Source organism: Camelina sativa, chromosome 3, assembly GCF_030686135.1.
Source record: "Camelina sativa cultivar CO46 ecotype springtype chromosome 3, ASM3068613v1".
In the NCBI taxonomy this organism is placed as follows: domain Eukaryota; kingdom Viridiplantae; phylum Streptophyta; class Magnoliopsida; order Brassicales; family Brassicaceae; genus Camelina; species Camelina sativa.
This window is the reverse complement of record NC_141882.1, coordinates 14,338,791-14,365,234: the sequence shown is the minus strand read 5'-3', so window position 1 is coordinate 14,365,234 and position 26,444 is coordinate 14,338,791. Positions and strand designations below refer to the sequence as shown.

Below are 26,444 nucleotides of genomic sequence, written 5' to 3'. Positions count from 1 at the left end.
AAAACAAAAAGGAAATTAAACAAGAAATATATGGAAATCTATTTCTACATAATAACCCTGAACTGAACCGTGTTGTGTTTTACTAGTCTTTATATCTTTAGTAAGATCATAAGCGCAAAAAGATTATTAGAACTAATGGGCCTATATGGCAGAGAGGCCCATTATAATAGAAAAGGCCCGGTAAGTAATACCAATTTGGCAATTTCTTTTTGTAGATCTACAATTTCATGTGATCGAGAGGAAGAAGGAACTAAACTACAGAGTAAAAAACCCTAAACCCCCAAAATTTGCGAGTAGAGAGAGAAGAGAAATGAATGGTGTCTCTCGTCATCTTCGAGCTTCTTCACTTCCTTCGTTGATTCGCGGCTATGTTGGTGGAATCAATTCGGTCCGTCGATTTTCATCTCAATCTGATGTCTTCTCTGGTTCGTTATTTTCCCTAAAACCTTATCCAAAGACGCCATTTTGCTTTTACATTTTGACTTATGGCTCAGATTTAATGATTTGGATCAAGAAATTAGGAATTTGGATTCGGCGTTTTAGGTTTTTTTTTCCCACTGTTAGTAAGTGTGATTTGAGGACTCGTTCGAGTAGCCTTTTGCGATTAATAACAGTTTCGTATAGATTGAAACAATATCTTCTACGAATTCTGAATCTAGCAAACATATATATTTGTAACAGCTTTAGTCTTATGAGTTATGTGGATGAAATTGTATCTGGATTGATTGATTCGTCTTTCCACAGGGGGAAGGTTCAGAGAGCAAGGGCCAGTTCCTGGAGACTCTGAAAACAACTCAGGCGTACGAAACACGGGAAGATTTGGTTTCCCTTCGGATCCTAACCCTTCTTCGCCTTTGAGAACTTTCGGTGATTTGAAAGCTGGCATGTTAAACAGGGGAGGAGGAAACGGTTTCTCTGCTCCTAATGCTCCTCCTACTTTCAAAAACCCACTGAGAGCAAGATTACCAAACACCTTACCTGATCAGTTCAGTCAGACGAATCCAGGGTTGTCAAACACGGGAGGAAGCAGATTCTCAGCTCCTAGCTACGAGAATTTCACTCAATCTTCGCTTCTCAAGGAGAATTCTCCAAGCGAAGAGAAGTCAAGCGACATGGAGTTTATTAGAGAAGTAATATCAGAAGATGAAGGACGGAGAACCTCAGGGGTATTCTCTCATTTCCATCGCCCAAACCTTGAAACGAATGCTGACATTATCCACATCAAGATGCTTCGGAACAACACGTTCGTCACGGTAACCGATTCCAAAGGAAACATCAAACTGAAAGCAACGTCTGGTAGTTTGCCTGATCTTAAAGGTGGAAGGAAGATGACGAATTACACAGCTGATGCAACCGCTGAAAACATTGGGAGAAGAGCTAAGGCTATGGGGTTGAAAAATGTGGTGGTTAAGGTCAATGGATTTACGCATTTTGGGAAGAAGAGGAAAGCTATTATTGCGTTTAGAGATGGATTCACCAACTCTAGGTCTGATATGAATCCGATTGTGTACATCGAGGACACCACTAGGAAAGCTCATAATGGTTGCAGGTTACCAAGGAAACGTCGGGTGTGAAAAGTAAACGTGTGGGCGTGTTCGTCTCTTGTTATAATCCTATGCTCACTGTGGAAACCATTTTGTTTTGCAAATTTGTCTCTTTTGTTGGTTGTGTGTTTCTCGTTTAAGATCCGAAGAAATTCGGGTATGAACCAATGGGATTTGATTAATAAACCTGAACTTGGTTAACCGTGATCCGGTTTTTCCTGTTTTGACACAATACAAAATGTCTAAACAAAAGATTACAAGAATTAGCCAGACCCAACTGAATATATATAAACCTAAAATTTTAAATTGTGAAATCTCAAAAATTTAAACTTTGGTTGCATTCATAAGATTTAGAGTACTACAAACCGATTCTTGGTTCGGTTCGGGTAAAACCTGAAAACCTAGTGGTATCCAAAAACACCCGAAACTACCACAAAAGTACGAAACATTATTTCTTGATTTAGTTTGGTTTTGAGTCTTTCGGCCATGTTTTTGGTTTTTAACTGTACTTTACTACTTTTGGTTAAATCGGAAGTTTTGGTTACTTTTGGTTACTTTCGAACCAAATCAGAACCGTCTCTGTGGGAACTGAAGCTGAATCATATATGGTTCACATTAAATAATACAAGAAAAATAAGATAATTAAAATAACAATTAATATAAATTTCATACGTTTTTCAATCGGTGAATCATTTGATAGCATATTCAATATTATGTTACTATATAAATTTTGGTTTTCAAAGTTACTAACTCATATGATTGCGACAAGTGTCAATTTTAATAATTAAAAATTTTGTCATGTGCTATGCAAAAACTTCATTTTAACATATTTGTAAACTATAAGAAATTAAAAATTTTAAAATTTAATAATTATAAAAGATAGTTCATATATGTATAAAAAAATAATACTAATTCTAATTTTAAATTACTAATTCTATAAGAAAAAGAATTAAGAAAATTATACAATTAATTACTATAATACCATAATTAAATAAATTATACTGTCAATTATTAATCCTAAAAGAAAAAAGATTGTAGATACTCACCTTTATATAAACAAATAATTTTTCACATAATAATGTTTTTGAATTTTTGATTTATGATAATGTTAGTATAGTTTTTAAAAAAATTAGTTGGACAAGTAGTAAAACTATTACTAATGATATTACAAATTAGAAAGTATGAAACAAATATATTTAAGATATTGTTATCTTTTCAAATATGAGATAAAATTAGTTTTCAATTTTCTCTTCTAGAGTTATATTTTATTAATTTTTAGTTTCTTAAAATTATTAAGTAAATTATAAATTTGATACAATGCATTTTTTTGAGGCTAGAAGAGCTTTTTAATCACATAAGATCTGGTCACAATTTATCTCTTGCTTCTCATTGCATAAAAAAAATGATCTCATACAACAACACTGCTAAGATCTTATCAAACTCATCATAAAATTAATTCTTAGACACAAAATTGAAAAGATACTTGTTGTACTCGAAATATCCTAAAGGCTAAAACCGAAATAACCGACGTGAACAAGCCAACATACGCCTAGAACATAAATATTTAATACTACTTGAAAGTAAGTTACTCGCTCCGCTGACCAATACAACCGCGGATGAAGCAATAGAAATCTAGGGTTCCGATTATGACGGCGCCGGAATCAATCGCCGCATCGATTAACCAAATCGACGAGAAGAAACAGAATCTGAAGAAAGCTTTCGACGATCTCCAAGCTCACCGATCTCTTCTTTCACCATCTTTCAACCTCTCATGGTCTGAGATTGACTCTCACTTTTCCTCTCTCCAGTCTTCACTGCTCGACCGCTTCCGTCTCCTCCAATCAGCCGCGCCTCCTCCCGATTCCGATAAAATCGAAGCCTCAACGGCGGAGACAACGCTCGTTTGGCCGGAATTGAGAAAGTTTTGTGAGAAGAACGACGGAATAGGTTTGGGGAAGTACATGATTGATAATTCGAAGAAGCGTTTATCGATCAATCTAGAGCTTCGTGATGCGATTCGTTGCGCAGAGAATCCAGCAGCTTTGGTTCTAGACGCGATCGAAGGTTGTTACCACTGCTCTTCCCCATCTTCGTCGTCGTCTTCCTCGGCGAGAGCGATCGGGTTAAGAAGGATCTTCGTTTTGTTATTGGAAGATTTGATTGAGATCAATGCGAATCTCACGAATGATTTGAGAGAAAGAGCTAGGACTCTTGCTTATAATTGGAAATTGAGTATAGGTAACAAACCATCAGAAGCGTTAGCGTTTTTGCATTTGGTTGCAGCGTTTGAATTGGGGTCTCTGTTTAGTAACGAGGAGCTTTGTGATTACATTTTCTTGATCACTAAGTATAAACAAGTGACAACGATCTCTAGGAAGATTGGCTTAGATAGGAAAAAAATAGCAGAGCTGATTAAGAAGTTTTTGCATACTGGGAGATTACTTGTTGCTATCAAATTCATTTATGAGAATGAGATGACTGGTGAATTCGAACCAGTTTCGATTTTGAAAACTAGTCTGAAGAACTCGAGAGCAGCTGCTAAGAGAGTTTGTGCTGAAGGGAGTTACTCTCTCAAGGCACAGAACGAAGGGACTGATAAAGAGTTGAATGCGTTGAGAGCAGTGATCAAAGTTGTCAAAGAGAAAAGTCTTGAATCCGAGTTTGTTGAAGAGAAACTCGAAGAATGTGTTAAGGAGTTGGAGGATCAGAAAGCTCAGAGGAAGCGTGCCACTAAGTTCACCTCACCTGCTAATAATAATACCCAACAACCGCAACAACAGGTCGATAATAAGCGTCCTAGAGTTGGTAATGGTTCAACTACGGGATATAATTTGACAGTCCCACCGATGAGTCAGCAACAACAGCCACTTTTGCCTAATCCTAGCCACGGTGTACAAGTGAACCAATATGGTCTGTTGAGCTCAATGCTACCTGGTGTATCTGTCCCATATGGCAACCCATTGGCGCCATTTGGCTCGGTTCCAGTACCAGGTCCAGCTTCTCAACCTGTCTACTTTGAGCAGCAAACTGGTTATGGTGGATATGGGTTGCCACCACAATACCACCCACCGTACTATTCTCAGTAGCATATCCATTGGTAAGATTTATCATACGAATGCAAGCGATTTAAAGAGGATTTCTGATTGAAGAGATCTAATGCTCTATGTGTATTGATGTTCAGTGACATAGATAACTCTTGATATAGTCGCTGTTTTTGTGATGATATAAGAGCAAATTGATCCTTTTTTTTTTTGGGGGTTTGGTTTTCCTGTGGAAGTGGATTACAGAGGATTTTGCCTTGATTGTACAGTGTTATATAATTTTAACCTTAATTTCATACGTTTATTAGTATAGTTTTCTTGTGTAGTAATGGTCTTAATGAATTGATCTTACATGTATCTTCCTTGATTTGGTAGGTAATCTGCCACGATTCATATAACACAGTGGAGTTTATCTAGTAGGTGTTTTGGCTTGATTGATTTATTAATGGCTACGTTTCTGAATTTCTAAACTTGAAAGGAAAAAAACTTAGTAAACAAAATAGTATTTCGTGTACATTATTTAGAATAGAATTTGCAAAACAAAAAGAAGAGGATATGCCTTTAGCATTTGGAGAAGAACATGTTCGATGAGAAAAGAAAAAACAGAACATGTTCTTTATTTAATGTACAGTTGTACCAACATTGATGGGAATAAACCAATCAACGAAGTGCTTGAATCCACGTGTACAGTCTATATCTCTAAGAAGATTTATTTCATTTAAAGAAAAAAATATTTATTAGTTATGGGTCTGGGAGAGGTATCCTCCCATATATATATATATATCTCACGCGTCGTCCTCGTCTTCTCCGTCGCTGATTTTAATTCTCCTCAACTTCATACGTCTATTATTATTCATCATGGGTTTGAAGGTACGTTCAGATCCATATACCCAACCGATCTCGGTTTTTTAGGGTTTTATACGCGGATCTAGTTTTGTTTTGTCTTTCTCCCTTCTTGATAATTCTGGATTCTTCGATTGAGATTTTTACTGTTTTAATGTTCGATCCCAGGTTATGTTCCTTATTTCGTGATTCTTTGTATTCGGTTCATTATTAGAAAGAGGAGAAAGAGTTAGGGAATGATAAATTTAAAAAAGCTTTATCAATTGCAAAAATTGAAGGTTGTGTGATCACTTTATGGAATTTTGATATTCAGTTTTACTGAATCAAGCTTTTTGATCTGTATGGTCTTGTCCAAGTTCTGTTTTTATAACTGTTAGAGGGTAATAAAGATTTTGAATATGTTGAGTTTAGTTTGATTTGAAAGTCTCTTTTGCACTTTGTTGTATCATCCCCAGTGAGTAGTAGTAATATTTTTACAGTATCCCAATGGTGTTTTATGCGATTAAGATTCTTTCTCCTGATATTGTTGGTTTATATATTATAAATCTGCAGGAGGATTTCGAGGAGCACGCTGTGAAAGTGAAGGAGCTCACCACTCTTCCATCTAACGAAGACTTGCTCATCCTCTACGGGCTTTACAAGCAAGCTACAGTTGGGCCAGTGGACACCAGTTAATATCTCACTCTCTCTCTCTTTTTGTTTTTTATTCTCTCCTTAAGAAGCTTCATTATAGTTCAGATCCTGCGGTTTGCTTTGCTATGTTATTAACAGTTTCTTTCTTTTCGATTTGATTCAAAGGTCGTCCTGGAATGTTCAGCATGAAGGAAAGAGCCAAGTGGGATGCTTGGAAGGCCGTTGAAGGTAAGATATTCTCAAATGATGAACGTCTTAACAAACACACTTCATATTGAAATGTAATTTAGCGATTCTTGTACTTCATTCGGAAACCGAGTTTTGACCTGTCGTTGTCTTTGGTTTTTTGCTTATGATGGCAGCGAAATCAACGGAAGATGCCATGGGTGACTATATCACTAAGGTCAAGCAACTCATGGAAGCAGCTGCTTCAACCTGATGAACTAACATATGTGTGTGATTCATCAAATCTGTCTTTCTGCTTTTATTTTTATCTTAAAGCTTCAAATAACATAGCTTAAGACTTGTTCTTGCTCTGGTGTTTTTATTATATAAATCTCTCTACTTTGTGTGACCTCGTCTTCATATCTTAAAAATGCTTGATATTGGTCTTAACGAAGAATCACGATGCAAATTAAAACCATAGGATATGGTGTTTGGTCCGTCCGTGATATGATCTTATCGAATTGAAGATGAACCCTTATCTAAAGTACATAGGCTATAGTCCACATTCATAGAAAACTTTTTTTTTTTTAAAGTTCAATCTGGAGTATATAATACAAAAGCTGGAAAAAGGAACGTGGCAGAATTGTTCAAATTGTATGTGGTTTATATTTGAAGGTACAGACGTTTTGTTTTGAAGTGTCCGAATACCTACAAATTTGAGGGCTACAATTTAGTAGATGAGAAAAATCAATAATTTTTATTAAGTAGAATCATAGTTAGTGTCTGATTATTTTATTGGTTGTAGATTAAACCTCTTATGTGGAACTTTGTAAAAATTGATTGTACATTATACATAACCTTAATTGTTGAGAAATTTAAGAATTGTGTGCCATGTACAGTAGCAAACTTTTGTGTTATTGTAGTCTCTATATCACAATCAAAGCTTAAAGCCGTTGTGACCAAAATCATGACGAAAATAAGAAGATTAAAGCCGATGTTATATTTATAAATTATCTCATGCATTACAATGTTAAAATTATGAGAAGCAAACGTATTTTATTTACAGTAAATAAAAAATTTTCAAATGAATTTCTTAATTCCTTTTTAACGACTGCTTACCATTAAAATGAACTAAGAACGATTACAAAGTTACTAGGAAATATCCAGCGCTATAAAAATGGGGCAACATTTTTTCAAAAACTAATAACAATTTTTACTACTCTCTCCGTTTCTAAAAGATTGATGTTTAGAAGTTTTTACACATTTTAAGAAAACAATGATTACTGAATTTAAATATATATTTTTTGACTAAATATATATTGTTTAATTTTAAACCAATAACAATTCAAAATTTTAAATATTTTCAATGATTACTTCTTGAAGTTTACAAAACATCAATCTTTATGGGACAAAAAATTATCCTAAAACATCAATCTTTATGAGATAGAGGGAGTATTATATATCTTTTAAAAATTATTTTGTGTGAGACAATATTTACTTTTAATATGTCAATTGTTTGGTAAATGTACATATATATTTTGAATACTAATATTTAAAATTATTATATTATTTTAATTTGTTTGATGTATGTATCTTACAGTTTTATATTGTTTGTTTGTTGTATTTACATCATTATTTTGTAAGATATTTTAAAGTAGTAATTATAATATTGTAATTGTGAGCAAATAAAATTTATTAATTTATCAACCAGATATATTTTAATTTTACCAACCCGTCAATGTGGAACATTAAATAACAATTCTCTTTTCATAGATTGAACAACATATCTTTGTTTTTAAAAACTCAAATCACACTATATGCAGAAAAAATCTACATATTTATTAATTATAAATATTAATATGATTTGAAAAAAGTTTGTTAATGAAATAAAAGAAAGATGATAGGAGAATCATAATTTAAAATCTTAACAAAATCTTCCAAACATAGTTATTAAAAATAATCATCTTGTATACTTAGATACTAGGTACTAACCCGCAGTAGACTGCGGGCTGATTTTTTTTTGTAATGTAAACTTGTTTTTTTCTTTATTATGTTATTTATAATTGTTTGTGATTATAAATTTGGTTGGTTTATATAATAATTTTGTATTTTAAAAATGTTTATTGAAAGTGAAAACCTTTGTCAATAAAACATTTGCATGTAACGATAAATAAAATTAGTTAAACCTTTGTAATTGATGCAAATAGGCCATTAATTCTTAAAAGACGTCAGATCTTTAGGTAATGGGAACGCTAACATTTTTGTAGCTATGTTTTTTTAATAAATATTCGTGTGTGGGATTTGATAATAGTGTGAAATAGAATAGAACTTGCGGTAAACAGAATACAACCCGATGATGGTGGGATTCACATTTGAGTTTATCTGTTTAAATAGATAATTAGATGATTAATTAATTATTAATTATCTTTATTACTCTCAATGATTTTATCTTTTTCTTAACTATTTATAATGGCACTTTTTAAGGTTAGTTTTATATTTGTACTTCTCAATTAATATAGTAGGATAAAATCTTAGTTTTTAAAATTCTGATTAGTTTATAATTTTTTAAAATTAATTAGTTATTTTCGTCTGTAATTGAATTGGAGAGACAATAATTTTTTTTTGGAAACTAAAAATTATTTAAAAGATTTTATTAGTCTAATATTAAAATTTTATTTGTACCTTTACTAAAAATCTAAACATTTGACCAGGACAATGTATTTTTTTTTTTTTACATTTTATAAGGTTGGTTTCATTTTTTGTTTTTTGACCTCGGATTAATTTCATATTTGTACTTCTCAATTAATATAGTAGAATTTTCTTAATTATACCATTATATTGCTAATATATTCTATATTATCTTGAAATATCGATCGAACGTAAATAACAATTGTCAAAAATGCATGAACAAACTTGGCATATACATTCAGATAATATTTTTTATTATGTGATGTGCTATTTAGTAATTTTCAAATTCTTATTAGAATTTATTAATATCACAATATAAATATCAGAATCAGAAAACCAAAATAAAAAAAAATAACATTAGTAAGGGTTAAAATAATAATAATAACAATAACATTACTAAAAATATATACATTATGGTATTATCATAATTGTAATTCCACAAACATTTGTATTAGAAAACTTAACAAATTTTAATTTGAATATTATTCGATTGAGCACTACTTTTTAGTAGTTTAATAACATGAAAGAACTGGGAAATTTTTTTAAATAAACCGAAAAAGCGATTCGTCTGCTTATGTTGTCGTCTGTTCCCTTTAAACAAATTTCTCTATTTTTCAAAATTTGAAAAAAAAAAACCAAACGTTCCCCGATTTTCATCCTTTGTGTTCTCCACCGGAGCCTTTCCGCCGCAATTCCGCCGCCTTCGCCGCTTCAGCTGCATCGGTTTTTGCAAAACTCTTCTTACTCTAATAAGGTAACTCATCGTTATCATCATCTTCATCTTCTGCACTTATAAACCCTAATTCGAGGGGTTTCTGTGAAGTCCCAGTGTTCGCATATCCTCAAAAACCATCCGTATTCGAAGCTCATGTTAGATTTATCTCCAATTTGATTGTAATTTTAAGGGATTTTGCCTATTTTTGTTTGATTCGATTAGCTTTTGACTTTGTTAAACCATTTGTGAGACTTTGTTTTTCGTTTTCGATGGTGATTTGATTTGGTTACTCGTAGCTTCGAATGGCTCATTTTTTGTTTGTTTTCTCAGGTTCTCGAGGTTGTTGATCGAAAGCATAGTTTAATCTGCCGATTAGCCTAAATGTCTCTATTAAGTAGGTTCTTTTACAAGAGACCACCAGATGGGTTGCTTGAATTTGCTGATAGAGTTTATGGTAACTTACCATTCCTTTTCTTTAATCATGAATGAGAGAGCTATTTTAGTTGATTACTGTTTTTAGTTTCTTTGGATTTTTGCACATCTAATTTTAGTCAATCTGTTTGTTAAATGTACAGTTTTTGATTCATGTTTTTGCACTGAGGTGTTGGCGGATGGGTTGTATCAGATCTTCTTGCATGAAGTCATCAACGATTTACACGAAGAGTTCCCGGAATCGTCGTTTCTAGCTTTCAATTTCCGAGAAGGGGAGAAAAAGAGTGTCTTTGCTGAAACTCTCTGTGAATATGATGTTACGGTTCTTGAGTATCCGAGGCAGTATGAAGGCTGCCCTTTGCTCCCTTTGTCATTGATTCAGCATTTTCTCCGTGTTTGTGAGAGTTGGCTTGCTCGTAGGAACCGTCAGGATGTGATTCTTCTTCACTGTGAAAGAGGAGGCTGGCCACTTTTGGCTTTTATTCTTGCTAGTTTTCTGATTTTCAGGAAAGTTCACAGTGGTGAGCGCAGAACTCTTGAGATTGTGCATCGAGAAGCTCCCAAGGGTCTCTTGCAGCTGCTCTCGCCGTTAAATCCATTCCCGTCTCAACTGCGTTATCTTCAGTATGTAGCAAGGAGAAACATAAATCCTGAGTGGCCACCTCCTGAAAGAGCTCTTTCCTTGGATTGCATTATTATTCGAGCTATTCCAAACTTTGACTCTCAACATGGCTGCAGACCAATTATACGTATTTTTGGAAGAAACTATAGTAGCACAGCTGGTCTTTCCACGGAGATGGTGTATTCTATGTCCGATAAGAAAAAACCCCTTCGCCATTACCGACAGGTCGGTGTGTTCTTGTTTTTATGATTTCTTCTACACCTTCTATAAAGTATAACTCTTCTTAGTAATGTAAGTCTGTACAATATGGCTGCAGGCAGAATGTGACGTTATCAAGATTGACATCCAATGCTGGGTTCAAGGAGATGTTGTTCTGGAGTGTGTGCATATGGATCTAGATCCAGAACGAGAGGTTATGATGTTTCGTGTGATGTTCAATACTGCATTTATCAGGTCCAACATACTAATGTTGAACTCTGACAACTTGGATATTCTTTGGGAGGCCAAGGATCATTACCCAAAAGGGTTTCGAGCAGAGGTGTGTACCTTTTTTATCCATCTCTTTTAATTTTATATGATAGTAATTTTGTTGGATATGAGAAAAGATGGGTGCAGAAAGGAGAAACGAAACACAAAAAATGACTAACCTTAGATGGCTGGATAAAGATAGTCCATACTCATACTAAGCTCTACATGTGTTTGTCATGACTCCATTCTTTATGCATCCAGGTCTTGTTTGGAGAAGTTGAGAATGCCGCGCCTCAGAAAGTTCCAACCCCAATAGTAAATGGTGATGAGACTGGTGGATTGCCCATTGAAGCCTTTTCTAGAGTTCAAGAACTTTTTAGCGGTGTGGATTTGGCTGAGAATGGAGATGATGCTGCGTTGTGGTTGCTGAAACAACTTGCTGCCATAAATGATGCGAAAGAGTTTACAAGATTTCGGCAAAAAGGGAGTTTTTATTTTAATTCTCCTGATTCCGAGGAGGAGACAAACACATCTAGTGCCGCTGATAGTTCAGATGAAGGTTTTGATGCCATTCAGAGACCTCACATTCGTATACCTTTTGATAATGATGAGACATACGACATTCCTTTATCTGTTGCTCCTGAATCTTCAGAGGAATCTCATGAGTTCTCTCGTCACCAGCAGCAAGAAGTTCCAGTGAAAGACAGTGTCTACCCTTTAACTGTTCCCTCAGATCCACCGTCTTCCGTTGCTCATGTCACACTTCTACCTCCACCTCCACCTCCACCGCCGCCTCCTCCTCCTTCTTTTACGAGCACAGCCTCATTTTCACCCCAACCCCCACCGCCACCCCCTCCGCCACCACTTCCTTTCACTAGTTTCAGCAATATAGATCCCTTGACAACATTACGTCAGCCTATCAACAAAACCCCTCCACCACCACCTCCTCCTCCGCCACCTTCTTCTAAAATCATCCCTCCACCCTCAGCTCAACCACCACCACCTCCTCCTCCCCCGCCACCTCCTTTTAGAAGCATTCCTCAACCCTCAGCTCAACCACCACCACCGCCACCGCGGCCACCTTCGTTTGGGAGCACAGGAAATAAATTTCAGGCGCAACCACCTCCACCTCCACCTCCTCCTCCAATTCAAGCAACTCCTGCTGTTAAATATGCACCGCCACCACCACCACCACCTCCTCCCCCTAAGGCTAATATTTCAAATGCCCCTAAGCCACCTCCTCCTCCGCCACTTCCTCCTTCATCTAAAAAGTTGGGTGCTCCCCCTCCCCCTCCACCACCACCACTATCCAAGACCCCCGCTCCGCCTCCACCTCCACCACCACCACTATCCAAGACCTCTGCTCCGCCTCCACCTCCACCACCACCACTATCCAAGACCCCTGCTCCGCCTCCACCACCTGTATCCAAGACCCCCGCTCCTCCTCCTCCACCAGGGCTGGGTCGTGGTACAGGTAGTGGCCCACCACCACTGGGAGCAAAAGGTTCAACTGCACCACCACCACCTCCTTCTGCAGGAAGGGGCAGAGCTTCCTCAGGACTTGGAAGAGGCCGAGGCGGGAGTGTTCCTAATGCTGTACCTAAGAAAACCGTGCTAAAACCTTTGCATTGGTCTAAGGTTACTCGGCCAGCAAAAGGTAGTTTGTGGGCTGATACTCAGAAACAAGAAAATCAACAACGGTGGGTTCCTCTTCTGTTTTTCCGTCTTGTTTATGTTTTAGTTTGACATTCATGGTCTCTGAATAATTTAATTGATGGATGAAACAAAAGTCAACTGTCGTTCCAGTTCTGTCTTGCAGTTTTGATTGTCTCCCATTAGCTGCTATTTTTCTTTGAACTAATACGATGAATTTTACGAATCTTCATGACAGGGCCCCTGAAATAGATATATCAGAGCTCGAGAGTCTGTTTTCTGCAGTTTCAGATACCACTGCTAAGAAAAACACAGGTCGCCGGGGTTCTAGTATCAGCAAACCCGAGAAAGTTCAACTGGTAAGGCATCTCAATTTCACCTCTGTATACATATAACATTTATTATATGTAAATGACATTTTATAAACCAAAAATTAAGAGTGGATCAATTAAACAGGTATCACCTACAGCTATATAGTGTGTAATAACCAGATAATTACATGATGATATAAGGTTAACTTTGGCTACTAGAAAAAGTTGACAAATGATAGACATTGCAAATGTCACTTATTCCCGCAAATGGGTACTCTGTAACTAATACAAATGATTACGATTTTTGCCTCTTAGTTTCCTTATCTTTCATTTCTAACCTTTTTGCTTTGTTTGTATAGGTTGACCTGCGAAGAGCAAATAACTGTGAAATAATGCTTACGAAAATAAAGATTCCTCTACCAGATATGCTTGTAAGTGTTTGCTTTCAGTCTTTTCTGCTCATCATTTTGGCGTTGTAACAATAATGAAAGGTGGTTGTCATAAACATACATGTTTTGTTCTTTAGTGCTTACATATCTTTATCTAACATTTTGTATAGTTTCATCTCTTTTCAATGAATGTTTACAAGATTTCTAATACTGAATATTTCAAATAATTTTCTTATCTTAGAGTGCAGTTCTAGCCTTAGATTCATCAGCTCTGGACATCGACCAAGTTGAAAATCTCATCAAATTTTGCCCGACCAAGGAGGAAATGGAAATGTTAAGGGTAATTTCAAAATTTTATTGTCATATTTCTTTCTAAAGCCATCTTTCTTTCCCTTATGAAAGTTTAGTTAACGATATTTGATAAACAGTAAGCTTGATAAAAAATTTAAACCAAAGAAAGATCATGTTAATTTTTTTTCCTATCCACACTTCCTTATTTCCTGAAGCTAAATCATGTTGTTCTTGTTTCAGAATTATACTGGTGACAAGGAAATGCTCGGAAAGTGTGAACAGGTTTGTCCAGTTCTTAAAGCGTTGGATGATACTTGTATACATCTGTGCTCTGACTCTTAACCTTGCATATGTACCAGTTTTTCATGGAACTAATGAAGGTTCCACGTATTGAAGCTAAGTTACGAGTGTTTGGCTTTAAGATTACCTTTGCTTCTCAGGTAGAAAAGTGAAACTCTCTGAATTTGGTCGATCCTGTCTTAAGACATATTGTAATCGATGTTGTTTTTTGGTTCTTTTCAGGTTGACGAGTTAAAAAGCTGCCTAAATATAATAAACGCTGCTACTAAAGAGGTATAGTGGAGGGTGAGATCTTCTAAGTCATGGCAATATATCTCCATCTTGGTAATTAAGATTCATTATCATGTTCCAGGTGAAGGAGTCTGCAAAGTTGCGTCAAATTATGCAAACAATTTTAACACTGGGAAATGCTCTAAATCAGGGAACTGCGAGAGGTATCATGTTTTCCTATTGATTTCCAGTTTCATGATTTTTCTTAAAGTATTTGTTAGTGATGTAGTGACTTTGCGTTGCAGGGTCTGCTGTGGGGTTCAAACTGGACAGTCTTCTTAAATTATCTGATACACGTGCCAGAAATAACAAAATGACTTTGATGCATTACTTATGCAAGGTAGAAATAGCCTCACTTGATTTTCTAATCTCAGTATTTCCAGAGCATGTTAGAAGTGCATCATACTGTTAATGCAGTTATTTGCCTAAGGTGCTGCGTAAAGATGAAACTTATACCTTATTTCCTTTTTACTGTTAAGCTTGTTGGTGAGAAAATGCCAGAACTGCTGGATTTTGCTAATGACCTTGTTCACTTAGAAGCTGCATCGAAGGTATGCTTGTTAATCATGCTTTCTTCTTTTCTTGTGCTAGATGCTAGAGCTTGCAATATGAACTTCCGCATTCTCACTTTCTATTATTTGTTTCCAAATATTGCAGATTGAATTGAAAACGTTGGCTGAAGAAATGCAAGCGGCGACTAAAGGCCTTGAAAAGGTTGAGCAAGAACTCATGGCTTCAGAAAATGATGGTGCCATTTCTTTGGGCTTCCGGAAGGTGAGCTACACAGTGAAAATGTGTTCTGAGTTTGCTCATATGGGTATCAGGAATGTGCATCTTGGTTAACTCATTGCCAAATGATAAGAACCACAAAATGTTTGTAGCTGTTTCAAATAAGATTACTTTATGTTTCAGGTCTTGAAGGATTTTCTTGATACCGCTGATGAGGAAGTGAAGACGCTTGCTTCGTTATATTCAGAAGTGGTGAGTTATAACAACTCCTCAGTTACTTTCACCCTTCTGGGACAAGCAATTCGAACTCATGTTCCAATCCTAATATTAGATATATGTTATTCACAGGGAAGAAATGCAGATTCTTTGTCTCACTACTTCGGTGAAGATCCAGCTCGATGTCCTTTCGAGCAAGGTACATGCACTAATCTCTTCTTCTAGATTGTCTAAAGCCATTATGGGACAAGTGCATCTCTATTCATTTCTAATCCGACCATTGTTCCCATCTGCAGTGACCAAGATTCTGACTCTTTTCATGAAGACGTTCATAAAATCTCGAGAGGAGAATGAAAAACAAACCGAGGCTGATAAGAAGAAACTGGAGAAAGAAGCAATAAAGGAGAAGTCAGCAACAAAGAAAGATGGCGCTGATAACGATAACGATCTTATCCAGCAGATCCATAGACATAGAACATGAAACAAACATTGTTCTTTAACTCTGAAGACCCGAAGATTTCGGATCGCTAAAAGCTTTTCTTTATAGGAGTCAATGTTGCACATACGGAACGAGAGACGAAGTAGTCAATTTCGATGATGTTCGATGGAAGTGTTTTTTTAATCTCTGATCACTTCATTTATGTAAAAATCAGAGGTTCGTGTTTATGTCCTAGAAACTATTTGAACTTTTGTAGAATCCAAAAGTTATATTATCATCACTGTGCAGAGAAAAACATTTTTCTTTTCCAAAGAATAATAAATGTTTACTTTTTACTTGTCTGCACAACATAGTGCAGAGAAATTATCAGAAGCATTGGTCAATTCTAACAAATTCTACATTTGTTGTTCTAGCACAAGATTTTTGCTTCTTCAGTTGAGCTTGCTCTTTGTTTTCAGTTTTGCAAAGATGAAGACTTAAGACAGAGCAGATGAAACTTCATCTCGGGAAGCATCCATTGGAAGTACTGGTCCAGATGGTATGTCGAGAGGTTTTGTCCTCCTTGTCACTGTCAATTTCAACCCTTCTGTCGTATGTATTGTAGCTCCTGTAGTCATTTTCACCTGTCCATCCACAAAACGAAATTCGAGAAACGAACTAATCATCAGTGATATTTCAGTTTGAGTTTCAAGTTTTATCTTAGCTCAGTTTTTAAAATATTTCTGTTGTTTTGAGATTGAACAGAAGGAGTTTGCTGATGACCATACCGGAGGAGCCCCTGGTGCAGTCTGAAAGTTAAATCTTCGAATAAGCATTGCGATTGCTACCACATTCTACAAACAGAGATTTCTGTGACTACAAGAACATCTGAAGCAGGTACTCATATGTAACAAGTATTGATGTCAATAAAATCTTTACCTCATACGAAGCAAACATATCGCCTATACATTTCCGCGGTCCTCCACCAAAAGGTAAGTAACTGGAGAAGAAAAGTTCTTGATATAATCAAAACTATAATCAAATGAGAAGTGACAAGCAAAAAGCTAGTACCTGAAGTTTTGGTTTGTCTCATTTGGGTTTGGTCCATCTAGAGGCCATCTCTCGGGATTAAACTTCTCCGCTTCATCCCAATGAAGAGGACTTCGATGTAGATTCCAAACCGAGATAAAGAAATCCTCTCCCCTGGTTGGTTTTTCAAACACAATATTTTATCATAACTCATAAACTGCATTCTAGAAGGCAAGCTAATTGCCAAAACGCAGATAAACGAAAACCACAATATTGAAGTTCCCTGACCTTTTTATGGGATACTGTCCAAGCATATCGCTCTCTAGAGACCGACGAATCAGTACTGGTGGTTGTGGATATAGTCTTAATGACTGCACATCATTTAAAGTAAAAAAGGTAAAACCAATGATCTTCTTTTTTGTCTGAACCAGTAAATTCAATTGCCTTTTTACCTCATTCATGACTCGGGTAGTGTATTTCAGCTTCTTCATATCTTCTATGGTTGGGAATCTATCCCCAATAACAGAATCAACCTAAAATAAAACCAAACAGTTCTTTTTAACATGTGAATATTCTTCTAAGATCATTTGCAAAAATCATGTATATCCATACCTCTTCCTGGAGTTTGGCAACTACACTAGGTTCCTGCACAATACCAACAATTGTTATAAAAAATTTGGGAGCAAATCAAATCAACTGCTTTTGTTTAGGTTGATAATGTCCATTCTCTACCGTAGTTAAAAGGTAAAAGGTCCATGTTAATACTGCAGCTGATGTTTCATGTCCTGCTATAAGCATTGTCATTAAGTCATCACGGAGCTGCTTGCTAGAGACCTGAAAACAAATTGGGAAGAAACACATGTCATTTTAAAGATGCGTTGCAGCTGATACCTATTGGATTCCAAAACAACAGACTATATTATTACATCATCTCCTGAAGCCAAAAGAAAGTGAAGGATGCTAGGATCTCTTTCGTTCATATATTCCTCGTGAAACTGCAACTCCTCTTCTTCTACCATTCTCTGTGTAAGAAGACAACAAATGTAATGAGGATACAAAGAGCTATGAACAATTCTTGGACATAACTCCGAGTTATACCTTGCATGTTGCGATCAATTCATCAAGAGTGTCATTGATCAACTTCAGGGAAGAAGCAACTTTCCTCTGACGAGGTGATATATCTTTCCAAATCGGTAAGTCCCAAACAGGAATAGGTGAAACACTTCTGTCTTCAGCTTCTCTTAGAACAGTGTAAACTGCCTAACAAAGAGAACACAAAAAGCTTTTCATCCAAACAAACACACAGAAAGGTAAATAAAAAAAGTACTGAAAGCAAATGTATGTAATCATGAGAGAACCTCGATGACACCGGTATCATTTGTTAACGAGTCAAAGTCGTAATTGAAAACGGCCTTGCCGATAATATCAAGTGTCAAACGAGAGAAGAGTGATTCCATCTCTACTTCTTCCCCTTTTGATGCAGCAGCATCAAGCTTCTGACAAAGTCTATCTGAAGCTTCTCCAAATAAGCTAATCATAGCTGCTACGTACTATAAAAGAGAGACAAGAAAATGAAAACAATGATTTATATCTTTCAACTTAAAGAATCATACATTATTGAGAAATTGGTTTACCTTTAGATGCAATGCAGGAACAATGGCACGCCTTCTTCTACGCCATATCTCCCCATCAGCTGGTATGAGTCCTTTTCCCATCACAAAATCTAGAATTTCAGCTAAAATCCCCTAAGATTTACAAGTAGATATGTATAAGGAAAAGCACCAAACTCTAAGATCATATTCATCTGTAAAAATTATTGGTGCTACTACTAAGTTACTATACCTTGGAGTAAGCTTTAGCGTTGTCCTTCAATATATGCTTAGCAATAGAAGGATCCGAGACGATCAAGAACGACTACCAACACCAAAAATGATATAGATTCATAATTATACTCAAAGCCAAGTACTGTTTTTTTAACCCTTAAGCTAAGAAAAGAAATCAGAAGATAAAACCAAAAAAGACAAACCTTTGGCCCAAAGGTCAACCTAAAAATACCACCATAAGTAAGGAAAAGCTCATACAAAGGGATGAAGAAAGCCTCATTACGAACCGCCTGAATCGAGCCTTTAGCCTCTGGAATCTTGGGGTAGTCTTGTTCAGAGCCAGTCCAATCAAAGAAGAAATCAAGAACATTGTTTGGAACTCCAAGCTTTGATAAACCATTCTTCACTGTAGATGGAAAACTTTCACAAACACAAACAAAAGACAGACCAAGAAACCATATATGTCAAAATCAGATCATGTATGATTACTGAAACTAAACTCAAATCTCTAATCCATGATTCTTGTTCTTTTTTTTTTTTTTTTTTTTTTTTTTTTATAATTCAGAGAGAAAGAGTTTTGATTTTATTCACCTAGATTTTTGAACAGTGAAAGCTCCAGAAGCAATCCTAGCAGATAACTCAGCACGACGCTTCTCTTCTTGAAGCTTATCGATGCTTTTACCACCATTAGGAACTGAACTCTCCTCACAAGGATCTCTTCCATTAGAACCCGAAGAAGAGACAACTACAAAGTTCGATCTCCGAGAGTACGTTACTGGTTTAACGGTGATTGGATTATACGATAGAGGAAACGCCATAGCCATAAAAAAAAAAACCTCAAATCACACAGAACTCAAAACCATGAAAACAAAATTCGAAATTTTCTCAGTGTGTGAAGTTTCAGAAGAAGAAGAAGAAGAAGTGACACGTGTACATTTTACTAACGTATACGCATTATCTCTTTTATTAAGAGCTGTACTAAGTCTCTCTAACTCCAGAGATTTTATTTTGATTAGTTTCCTTAAACACGTCGTTAACACACAATAATAACACGCACCTGCGAACCACAAAAAGACGACAACAAACAAATTTCATATCTTAAATCGAGCCGGTTACGCTACAAACTAAACCGGACCTAATATTATTATTTGAGATTGAATCGAACCGGGTTTTTGGCTTGTAGCTTTGTTCTACTTCTTCTTCATCGTCTTCTTCTTCTACAAATGTAAAATTCTCTGGTCTCTCTCTAATTTCGAAAAACAAAAATTGGAAACCAATTTATAAAGTGCTGCTTCTCTCAGTTCCTCTCAGATTTGTAAATACAAAATCTTCAAACTTTTTAAAAAGTTAGCTGAAGCTCTAAAGCTCTTTTTTTTTTTTTTTTTTTTTTTTTCTCCTGTTGCAAAAAAAAAATGAGAACTTTGGAGTTAGCATTACCGCCATCTCCACCATCTCTGATTCCTTCTTTTAACTACAACAACTCCGCCGCACGAACCGTAGGAAACGACGTCAGAACCAACTTCGATGTACAGCTTTTGCTAAGGAAACCCAAACGCCAAAAATTAGAACCAGTCGTGGTTATACAACAGCCACAGATTCAGACGCAAAATTCAATTCCACGTTGCTCAACTTCTGATATTCTCAGACTAATGGATTCGCTTTCTCTACCTGGAAACGAAGACCTTTACTCTTGTCTTGCGAAAGAATCAGCCAGAGAAAACGATCGACGTGGAGCTTACGAGCTGCAAGTGCATATCATGAAGTCTAGTATAAGACCCACGACCACTTTTGTCAATCGTCTTCTTCTGATGCATGTGTCTTGTGGGCGTTTGGATATTACACGCCAGATGTTCGATAAAATGCCTCACAGAGATTTTCATTCCTGGTCGATTGTTTTCCTCGGTTGTATTGAAACGGGTGATTACGAAGACGCTGCTTTGCTCTTTGTTTCCATGTTGAAACATTCTAAGAATGGTGCTTTCAAGATTCCGTCTTGGATTATGGGTTGTGTTTTGAAAGCGTGTGCTATGAGCAGAGACTTGTCGTTAGGGAAGCAGGTTCACGGGTTGTGTCAGAAGCTAGGTTTTATAGACGACGAAGATTCTTATCTCTCTGGTTCTTTGATACGTTTCTACGGAGAGTTCAGGTGTTTGGAAGACGCTAATCTTGTGCTACACCAGCTCTCCAGTGCTAACACCGTTGTTTGGGCAGCCAAGGTTACTAACGATTACAGAGAAGGGGAGTTTCAAGAAGTAATCCGCGATTTCATCGAAATGGGTAAGCATGGGGTCAAGAAGAACGTTTCAGTGTTCTCTAATGTTTTGAAAGCATGTACATGGGTGAGTGACGGTGGGAGAAGCGGGCATCAAGTGCATGCGAATGCTATAAAGCTCGGGTTCGAGTCTGATTTTTTGATCCAATGTCGGTTGATTGAGATGTATGGGAAGTATGGGAAGGTGAAAGAGGCAGAACAGGTGTTCAAGAGTAGGAAAGATGAGACGAGTGATAGTTGCTGGAACGCTATGGTCGCGGGTTATATGCAGAATGGGTTTTACATTGAAGCTATTAAGCTTCTCCATCAGATGAAAGCTACTGGTATCAAATCACATGACATGCTTTTGAACGAAGCCCACTTTTAGATTTAACAAACTATAGATAAGAGAAAATGATAACAAACCTGATATGTAAATATCTATATATATATAAGAACAGAGAATTTAGACAAAAAGATTAATCAATTGTTTGGTTTGGTTTAAAAGTATTGATTTCGTAAGATGAATGAAAAAAAGAAGAAGCGTACATATTCATATACCAAGAATGGTTCGGATTTGATCTGGTGGATGTCGAGCGAGAGATTTCGGATCTGGATATCCATTTTGTTGATCTGTTACAGCTTGGTATATAACTTCGTAAGCTTCAGCTAGAGTTTTAGCGACTCTGACGCAAGCTTCAGACCTGAGTTTAGGGACTTGTATCTGCTCAAACTCTGGAAGAGAGCCTTCGCTTCCCAATACGAGGCCAAAGAATGCCTTGAGGCATTCGGATAGCATCGCGGGTGACGTGTCTTGTCGTTCAGACAAGGGAAGTTCAGATGTGGAAGAGCGGAAGATTTGCATTTTGTCTGAAAGACCGCATTTTTGGAGTAGTGTGTCAACTTCATTCCGGACAAGGAGGTTTATATGGTTTTCGATCATTGATCCGATGTTGGTTACGTATTGGGACGCAACATCATGTCTTAGCAACGGTTGTTGGATCGCGCATAGACAGTTGATGAGGAAAATTTTAGAGGGTGTTTCGTTGTTCTGCAAAAAAGAAGAAATGAAACTTAGGAACATCTTCTCGGGTTAAGAACATTGATGTACCGTAACGGTGTTGTATAGGCGAATGATACCTGTGGTGGGGATGGGCTGCTAGAGAGTAGAGCATCGACTGAGGTTAACTGGCTTGAGTCGGTACTTGTTCTGCTTCTTCTGCGTAGATGGCCACTCTTCTTCGATTTATGCGCCTCTGCAGCTTGCTCGCACATCTGCAGGATTGGAGAAAGTTGAGAAATTTGCTTCAATTTAAATATCATTATCATGGACAAGATATACTATAAGTTTGCTTCTACTTTCATTTACCTTGATGATTGGGTCGAGTAGTGCAGAGAGGACGGGATCAAAAGCGGGTTTTTCTCCTGAAGCGGAAACCATCATGCTGTTGTAATTCTCGATTATCTCAAGAGTTAGAGAAACTCCTTCTCGGACAGCTGGAGGAGGAGAGAGATCAATGGCTACGGGTGGAGGGTATCGTAGAAGTTTCTCCCCTCGGGTTTTAAGAATGTCGAAGAAGGTTTTCTGTGCAGCATCCTTCACCATCCCGATTGTATTACAAAGAGCAGTGTCTCGTCCAAGTAAATCTGAGATCTGCAAGGTGAGATAGAAACCAATGATGAAACCAGTAGCTCATAAAGGTCAACATTTCTTAGAGGTTAAATAGAAACTCACAGTGTAGCTGTAGAACTCCAATGTGTTGGTGAGTTTATAAGAAATTATAAGACTTGGTTGTGACTGCAGAACTTGTTCGACTCTCACTTTAAATGGGCGGCAAACTCCTTCAAATATTCTATCCAGGACAAATGTAAAATTTGATTCTGCTGCCTTTAGGGCATCATTCTCAGAGGTATTCTTTGCAGTTGATTTATGGTCAGCTGCATCTATATCAAATAACGCATGAACCAATTCTCTTTCTGATGCCAAAGCCTGCAGCCAAAACAACATCACTTTAGGAAAGAAAAAACAACAACACAGATATTTAGTCTAATGTCTATGATTATCTAATAATCAATTTACACACTTGATCTGACAATTATTAATGTACTATATCTATTGTTGAGTGTAGCAAACAAACCACCATTCTGATATCAGTAGCATGAGGATTAAACGAGGGGATCATAGGAGAAGAAAATGTTGTCACAAACCTGATGTAACCACCCAAGCATGTCTCCCACGTATCGTAAGGGGTCATGAGCATGAACTTCAATGGGTCTGGGCATTCCTCCAGGTCCTCCACGTGTAAGAGCGCTAATAAACCTTCTAAATAACGCATTGTGCCTCAGATTTCCTACCTGTATGATTTGACATAGTTCATAAGGAGATCAGGCTTACATGCCCCATATCACTATAGTTCAACACAGACTAGACTTCAGTGAAGTCGAAAGACTAACCTCCTCTGCACAGTATTTGAAGAGCACAGGTCTTTCTTTGAGACAGCGAACAGCGGTCCTCAGAAGTTCACTCACCTCTGGGTTATCTGTATCACCCAGTTTCCTACACTCAGCCTGAACCCACCTAGAAGATCAATGTTTCTTTAGTTATATTTGATACTTCAAATTTCTATGAAATTTTCACAGCAAAAAGAATAAAAAGACACTCAGTAGTTTCAACTTGGACAGGGCTAGTCCTGTATTTCCTTTGTTGGCCCTAGGCGGATATAGAAGACATATACCTCTTTCCAAAACAGAACTTCATCATATATATCATGAAAAAACAGTTTCCATTCACCCAATGCAAGTTCCAATTTTTTTGGTGGATCTGACTTGAACCAAATTAAGATGATCCTCTATTTACATATGAGTAAATGTTTTTGTATGGATAAACTAAAATTTATTTCTTTCCAAGCTACATATGTAATGCATAACTCTAGCACGACTTAGACAGCCATAAGCAAAGTAAAAAGTGTGAAGAACCATTGTGGAGAAGTTCGAAACACCAAACAATCTAAATCCAAATTCCGAAATGAGGACTTCATGCTAAATCCAAACACTAAATTTCTGCCAACAAGTCTTGTGGGAAAGAAACGGATATGTAAAGAGACATTGTGGAGAAGTTCAGGATACACCAAACAATCTAAGTTTCAAACTAGCAATGCTAAATCCAAACAGTAAGTTTCTACTTTTTTTAGAAAGAAACAGATATGTACCTGCAAAGGCGCTCGTATGCTCCTTCTTGATACACAGCCATCATATCCATCAGTTCCAAGCCAGCACGCTGCATCCACAAACGTCCCATACACTCAACAATACTAACAACAACGATCCAGTTTGCACTAAAACTAAATACATTTTGCGAAACCACAGTGAAAATATGGCAAATCTCACCTGATGATGCGTCCTGAGAAGTAATTTGCAATTGGAATGAATCTCCTGAACATGTGACAACGCTTGGAAGAAATTCTCATTCAATTCATCTTCTCTAAGCGCTTTGATCTGCCAAAAATTGCATCAAATAATCAAACCCTCATCTCACATTACAGAGATCTAATCACCATCAAGTTAATGATTTGCTAAGAGCTCACTCACCTCTTCATTCGAAAGCTGGTAATCACGAAGAAAACAGTTAACGATCTCTTGCCTCTGAGTAGTAACCTCAAGCTCTTGCTTAAGCCTCTCAGTAGTGCTAATGATATCGCTAGTGGTAGCCGCCGAGCTACTTAGCGCCGCCGCGATCTTATCGCAACAATCAGCTAAAGCATTCACTTCCTCCTCCACACGATCCAATGCGATCTGAGTCGAATCAGCCGCGCTTAGGAACTCGCTGTTGATCAGAAGCGCTCGTTTCTCGATCGTCGATCTGAGGTTCCGCCGTGCGTGAGCACTGTTCTCGTCGTAGAAAGAGGATAAAGCGTTAAGCGACGCCATCAGATCCGGACTATCCGTACGACATTCCAATACCTTCTTCAACTTCCGAGAAAGTCCCGGTGCTAATCCCACCGTCGACGCCATTGTTACTCTGCTTCGTTCGGGTTTCTTCTTCTACAAACGATCTTCGAGCATTCTTCTTCTTCTTCTTCTTCTTCTTCTTCTTCTTCTTCGATCTCTGGTGATCTTCCTTAGGCCTGGGCATTCGGTTAACCATTCGGTTTCGGTTCGGTTGTATTCGGTTTCGGTTATTTTGGATATAGTAATATAGTAACCATTTGGATATTTATGAAATTTCGGTTTAGTTCGGTTCGGTTTCTTTCGGTTCGGTTTCGGTTTGGTTATTTAAATAAATAACCATAACTAACATAAATTATATTAACATTAACCAAATATAACCAAAACTAACCTAATATAACCAAAATTAACCAAATATACAATAACAAAAATACAAAAAAGGGAAAAATATTGATTCAATTTTACAAAATAGTATTTAACTTTGTAAATTCAAAATAATAACATTTACATATATTGATTATTTAAAATATTTAATTGTTTTGAATCTAGAAATAATTTATATTTTAAGTTTATTTTATAGTTTTGCATAATATTAAGTATATAATATTTGATATCTTCTAGGTTTTCGGATATTTCGGTTAACCATTTAATTGTCGGTTCGGTTCGGTTCGGTTTCGGTTAGTTTGGATATAGATTTTTACTAACCATTCGGGTATTTGAAGAATTTCGGTTCGGTTCGGTTTAGTTTTTTTCGGTTCGGTTTCAGTCGGTTATTTGGTTATCGGTTATTTTGCCCAGCCCTAATCTTCCTCTTGCAGAACGGTCGGATCTGAAATGATTCTACGTGTCGAAAACTCAGAAATTTAGGCCCAACGTTTTTGTATATGGGCCTCTTATAATGGCCCATCAAAGATAACATCATACCATATGTTTTTTATTTTTGATATTTCATTTTGTGGCACCAAACCTTGTTTAGGAATATTAGAAAAAATATTTCGGTGTAAGAAAAATATATACGTAAGCATTCATTTGTTATATAAAATAATAAAATGTTTTTTCCAATATACAAAATTGTTTGTGTCAAATCTTTATTCTTAAACTTTATGCCAATCTCGATATTGCGAATCCAAAGCAAGGATATGGCAATGATGTGATTTTACAATTTATGCTGTCACATAATTATTCCGAAATGATGCCAAATCGTGACTCCACCACAACTACTCCGAGGCAAACATTAACTTTTGGCTCCAAATCTTGATTCTATGAAGTTCAATGCAAACTTATCTATTTAGTAATTTCTAATGCTAAATTACAAAATTTCCAATCTGACAAAAAAATTCTGAACTCGTGATTCGGACTAAAAACCCAAATTGTTTTCACGGATGTAAATAACATGCATGCGAGTCAAAAAGACATTAATTTCAACGTTCAACATAAAATCGAGTGTCTACTATTTTCAAGCAAAATCATGTTTCTAGAACCAAACTATCATCATGTGATTTAGCAAAAAAAAAAAAATCTATCATCATGTGTGTTATAACTTAGTTGGAGTCTATCGGGTCATGTATATCTAATACTCAATCATTTGTTATCAGTAGACAAAGCTCATTACTACACTAAAATGAACCCTACTAATTATGGGCATAAGTACCATAACCAAGTTCCACG

The 26,444-nt window shown here is 36.6% G+C and overlaps 6 protein-coding genes and 1 pseudogene across 8 annotated transcripts; 5 read left to right on the top strand and 2 right to left on the bottom strand.

Moving 5' to 3' along the window:
• Positions 1-203: 203 nt before the first annotated feature.
• LOC104777212 (small ribosomal subunit protein uS11m) lies at positions 204-1,745 on the top strand. Its single transcript, XM_010501426.2, has 2 exons — positions 204-425; positions 745-1,745. The coding sequence occupies exons 1-2, from the start codon at positions 311-313 to the stop codon at positions 1,572-1,574; spliced, it is 945 nt and encodes a 314-aa protein (XP_010499728.2). The 5' UTR covers positions 204-310; the 3' UTR covers positions 1,575-1,745.
• Positions 1,746-2,993: 1,248 nt separating this feature from the next.
• LOC104777211 (FRIGIDA-like protein 2) lies at positions 2,994-4,897 on the top strand. The gene has a single exon (XM_010501425.3). The coding sequence runs from the start codon at positions 3,191-3,193 to the stop codon at positions 4,628-4,630; it is 1,440 nt and encodes a 479-aa protein (XP_010499727.1). The 5' UTR covers positions 2,994-3,190; the 3' UTR covers positions 4,631-4,897.
• Positions 4,898-5,394: 497 nt separating this feature from the next.
• ACBP6 (acyl-CoA-binding protein 6) lies at positions 5,395-6,635 on the top strand. Its single transcript, XM_010501423.2, has 4 exons — positions 5,395-5,455; positions 5,981-6,098; positions 6,227-6,289; positions 6,424-6,635. Exons 1-4 carry the CDS (start codon positions 5,444-5,446, stop codon positions 6,498-6,500), a joined length of 270 nt encoding a protein of 89 aa, XP_010499725.1. The 5' UTR covers positions 5,395-5,443; the 3' UTR covers positions 6,501-6,635.
• A 2,717-nt stretch (positions 6,636-9,352) lies between these two features.
• LOC104779019 (formin-like protein 14) lies at positions 9,353-16,084 on the top strand. The gene is made up of 18 exons (XM_087504544.1): positions 9,353-9,668; positions 9,960-10,083; positions 10,205-10,908; positions 11,000-11,221; positions 11,413-12,851; positions 13,043-13,163; positions 13,475-13,546; positions 13,746-13,844; positions 14,036-14,077; positions 14,155-14,235; positions 14,318-14,368; positions 14,448-14,529; positions 14,611-14,705; positions 14,845-14,916; positions 15,023-15,139; positions 15,278-15,346; positions 15,443-15,509; positions 15,607-16,084. The coding sequence occupies exons 2-18, from the start codon at positions 10,011-10,013 to the stop codon at positions 15,789-15,791; spliced, it is 3,591 nt and encodes a 1,196-aa protein (XP_087360670.1). The 5' UTR covers positions 9,353-9,668; positions 9,960-10,010; the 3' UTR covers positions 15,792-16,084.
• Positions 15,998-21,083, bottom strand: LOC104777209 (protein LUTEIN DEFICIENT 5, chloroplastic). Of its 2 annotated transcripts, XM_087504556.1 has the most exons (16): positions 19,746-21,083; positions 19,172-19,637; positions 18,784-19,000; positions 18,600-18,671; positions 18,392-18,502; positions 18,116-18,307; positions 17,856-18,017; positions 17,684-17,779; positions 17,490-17,591; positions 17,370-17,402; positions 17,210-17,290; positions 17,046-17,128; positions 16,800-16,931; positions 16,668-16,728; positions 16,517-16,582; positions 15,998-16,372 (listed from the first exon to the last, which is right to left on the bottom strand). In XM_087504556.1, the coding sequence occupies exons 2-16, from the start codon at positions 19,402-19,404 to the stop codon at positions 16,226-16,228; spliced, it is 1,788 nt and encodes a 595-aa protein (XP_087360682.1). In that variant the 5' UTR covers positions 19,405-19,637; positions 19,746-21,083; the 3' UTR covers positions 15,998-16,225. The 2 variants fall into 2 exon arrangements, with proteins under 2 accessions (XP_087360682.1, XP_010499724.2); XM_010501422.3 differs by having other exon boundaries at positions 19,172-19,783.
• On the top strand, positions 19,993-21,338 carry LOC104777206 (pentatricopeptide repeat-containing protein At1g31790 pseudogene; annotated as a pseudogene). The gene has a single exon (XR_015592618.1). The product of XR_015592618.1 is annotated as a pentatricopeptide repeat-containing protein At1g31790 pseudogene (transcript).
• Positions 21,264-24,998, bottom strand: LOC104777207 (conserved oligomeric Golgi complex subunit 6). The gene is made up of 9 exons (XM_087504546.1): positions 24,420-24,998; positions 24,219-24,326; positions 24,041-24,108; positions 23,286-23,409; positions 23,040-23,186; positions 22,567-22,821; positions 22,201-22,485; positions 21,972-22,106; positions 21,264-21,882 (listed from the first exon to the last, which is right to left on the bottom strand). Exons 1-9 carry the CDS (start codon positions 24,840-24,842, stop codon positions 21,385-21,387), a joined length of 2,043 nt encoding a protein of 680 aa, XP_087360672.1. The 5' UTR covers positions 24,843-24,998; the 3' UTR covers positions 21,264-21,384.
• Between the last annotated feature and the right edge of the window lie 1,446 nt (positions 24,999-26,444).

Bases quoted from the DNA above. Each gene is read 5' to 3' on its own strand.
- LOC104777212 (XM_010501426.2), top strand. From the start codon at position 311: ATGAATGGTGTCTCTCGTCATCTTCGAGCTTCTTCACTTCCTTCGTTG. The intron at 426-744 runs GTTCGTTATTTT...GTCTTTCCACAG, and splicing joins TCAATCTGATGTCTTCTCTG to GGGGAAGGTTCAGAGAGCAA.
- LOC104777211 (XM_010501425.3), top strand. From the start codon at position 3,191: ATGACGGCGCCGGAATCAATCGCCGCATCGATTAACCAAATCGACGAG.
- ACBP6 (XM_010501423.2), top strand. The intron at 6,099-6,226 runs GTTAATATCTCA...TTTGATTCAAAG, and splicing joins AGTTGGGCCAGTGGACACCA to GTCGTCCTGGAATGTTCAGC. The intron at 6,290-6,423 runs GTAAGATATTCT...TTATGATGGCAG, and splicing joins TGCTTGGAAGGCCGTTGAAG to CGAAATCAACGGAAGATGCC.
- LOC104779019 (XM_087504544.1), top strand. From the start codon at position 10,011: ATGTCTCTATTAAGTAGGTTCTTTTACAAGAGACCACCAGATGGGTTG. The intron at 10,909-10,999 runs GTCGGTGTGTTC...ATATGGCTGCAG, and splicing joins CCCTTCGCCATTACCGACAG to GCAGAATGTGACGTTATCAA. The intron at 14,530-14,610 runs GTATCATGTTTT...TTTGCGTTGCAG, and splicing joins AAATCAGGGAACTGCGAGAG to GGTCTGCTGTGGGGTTCAAA.
- LOC104777209 (XM_087504556.1), bottom strand. From the start codon at position 19,404: ATGGCTATGGCGTTTCCTCTATCGTATAATCCAATCACCGTTAAACCA. The intron at 18,503-18,599 runs GTATAGTAACTT...TGTAAATCTTAG, and splicing joins ACGCTAAAGCTTACTCCAAG to GGGATTTTAGCTGAAATTCT. The intron at 18,018-18,115 runs GTTCTCTCATGA...TCTCTTTGTTAG, and splicing joins ATGATACCGGTGTCATCGAG to GCAGTTTACACTGTTCTAAG.
- LOC104777207 (XM_087504546.1), bottom strand. From the start codon at position 24,842: ATGGCGTCGACGGTGGGATTAGCACCGGGACTTTCTCGGAAGTTGAAG. The intron at 24,327-24,419 runs GTGAGTGAGCTC...AATTTTTGGCAG, and splicing joins ACCAGCTTTCGAATGAAGAG to ATCAAAGCGCTTAGAGAAGA. The intron at 21,883-21,971 runs GTATCATTCGCC...TCTTTTTTGCAG, and splicing joins GCAGCCCATCCCCACCACAG to AACAACGAAACACCCTCTAA.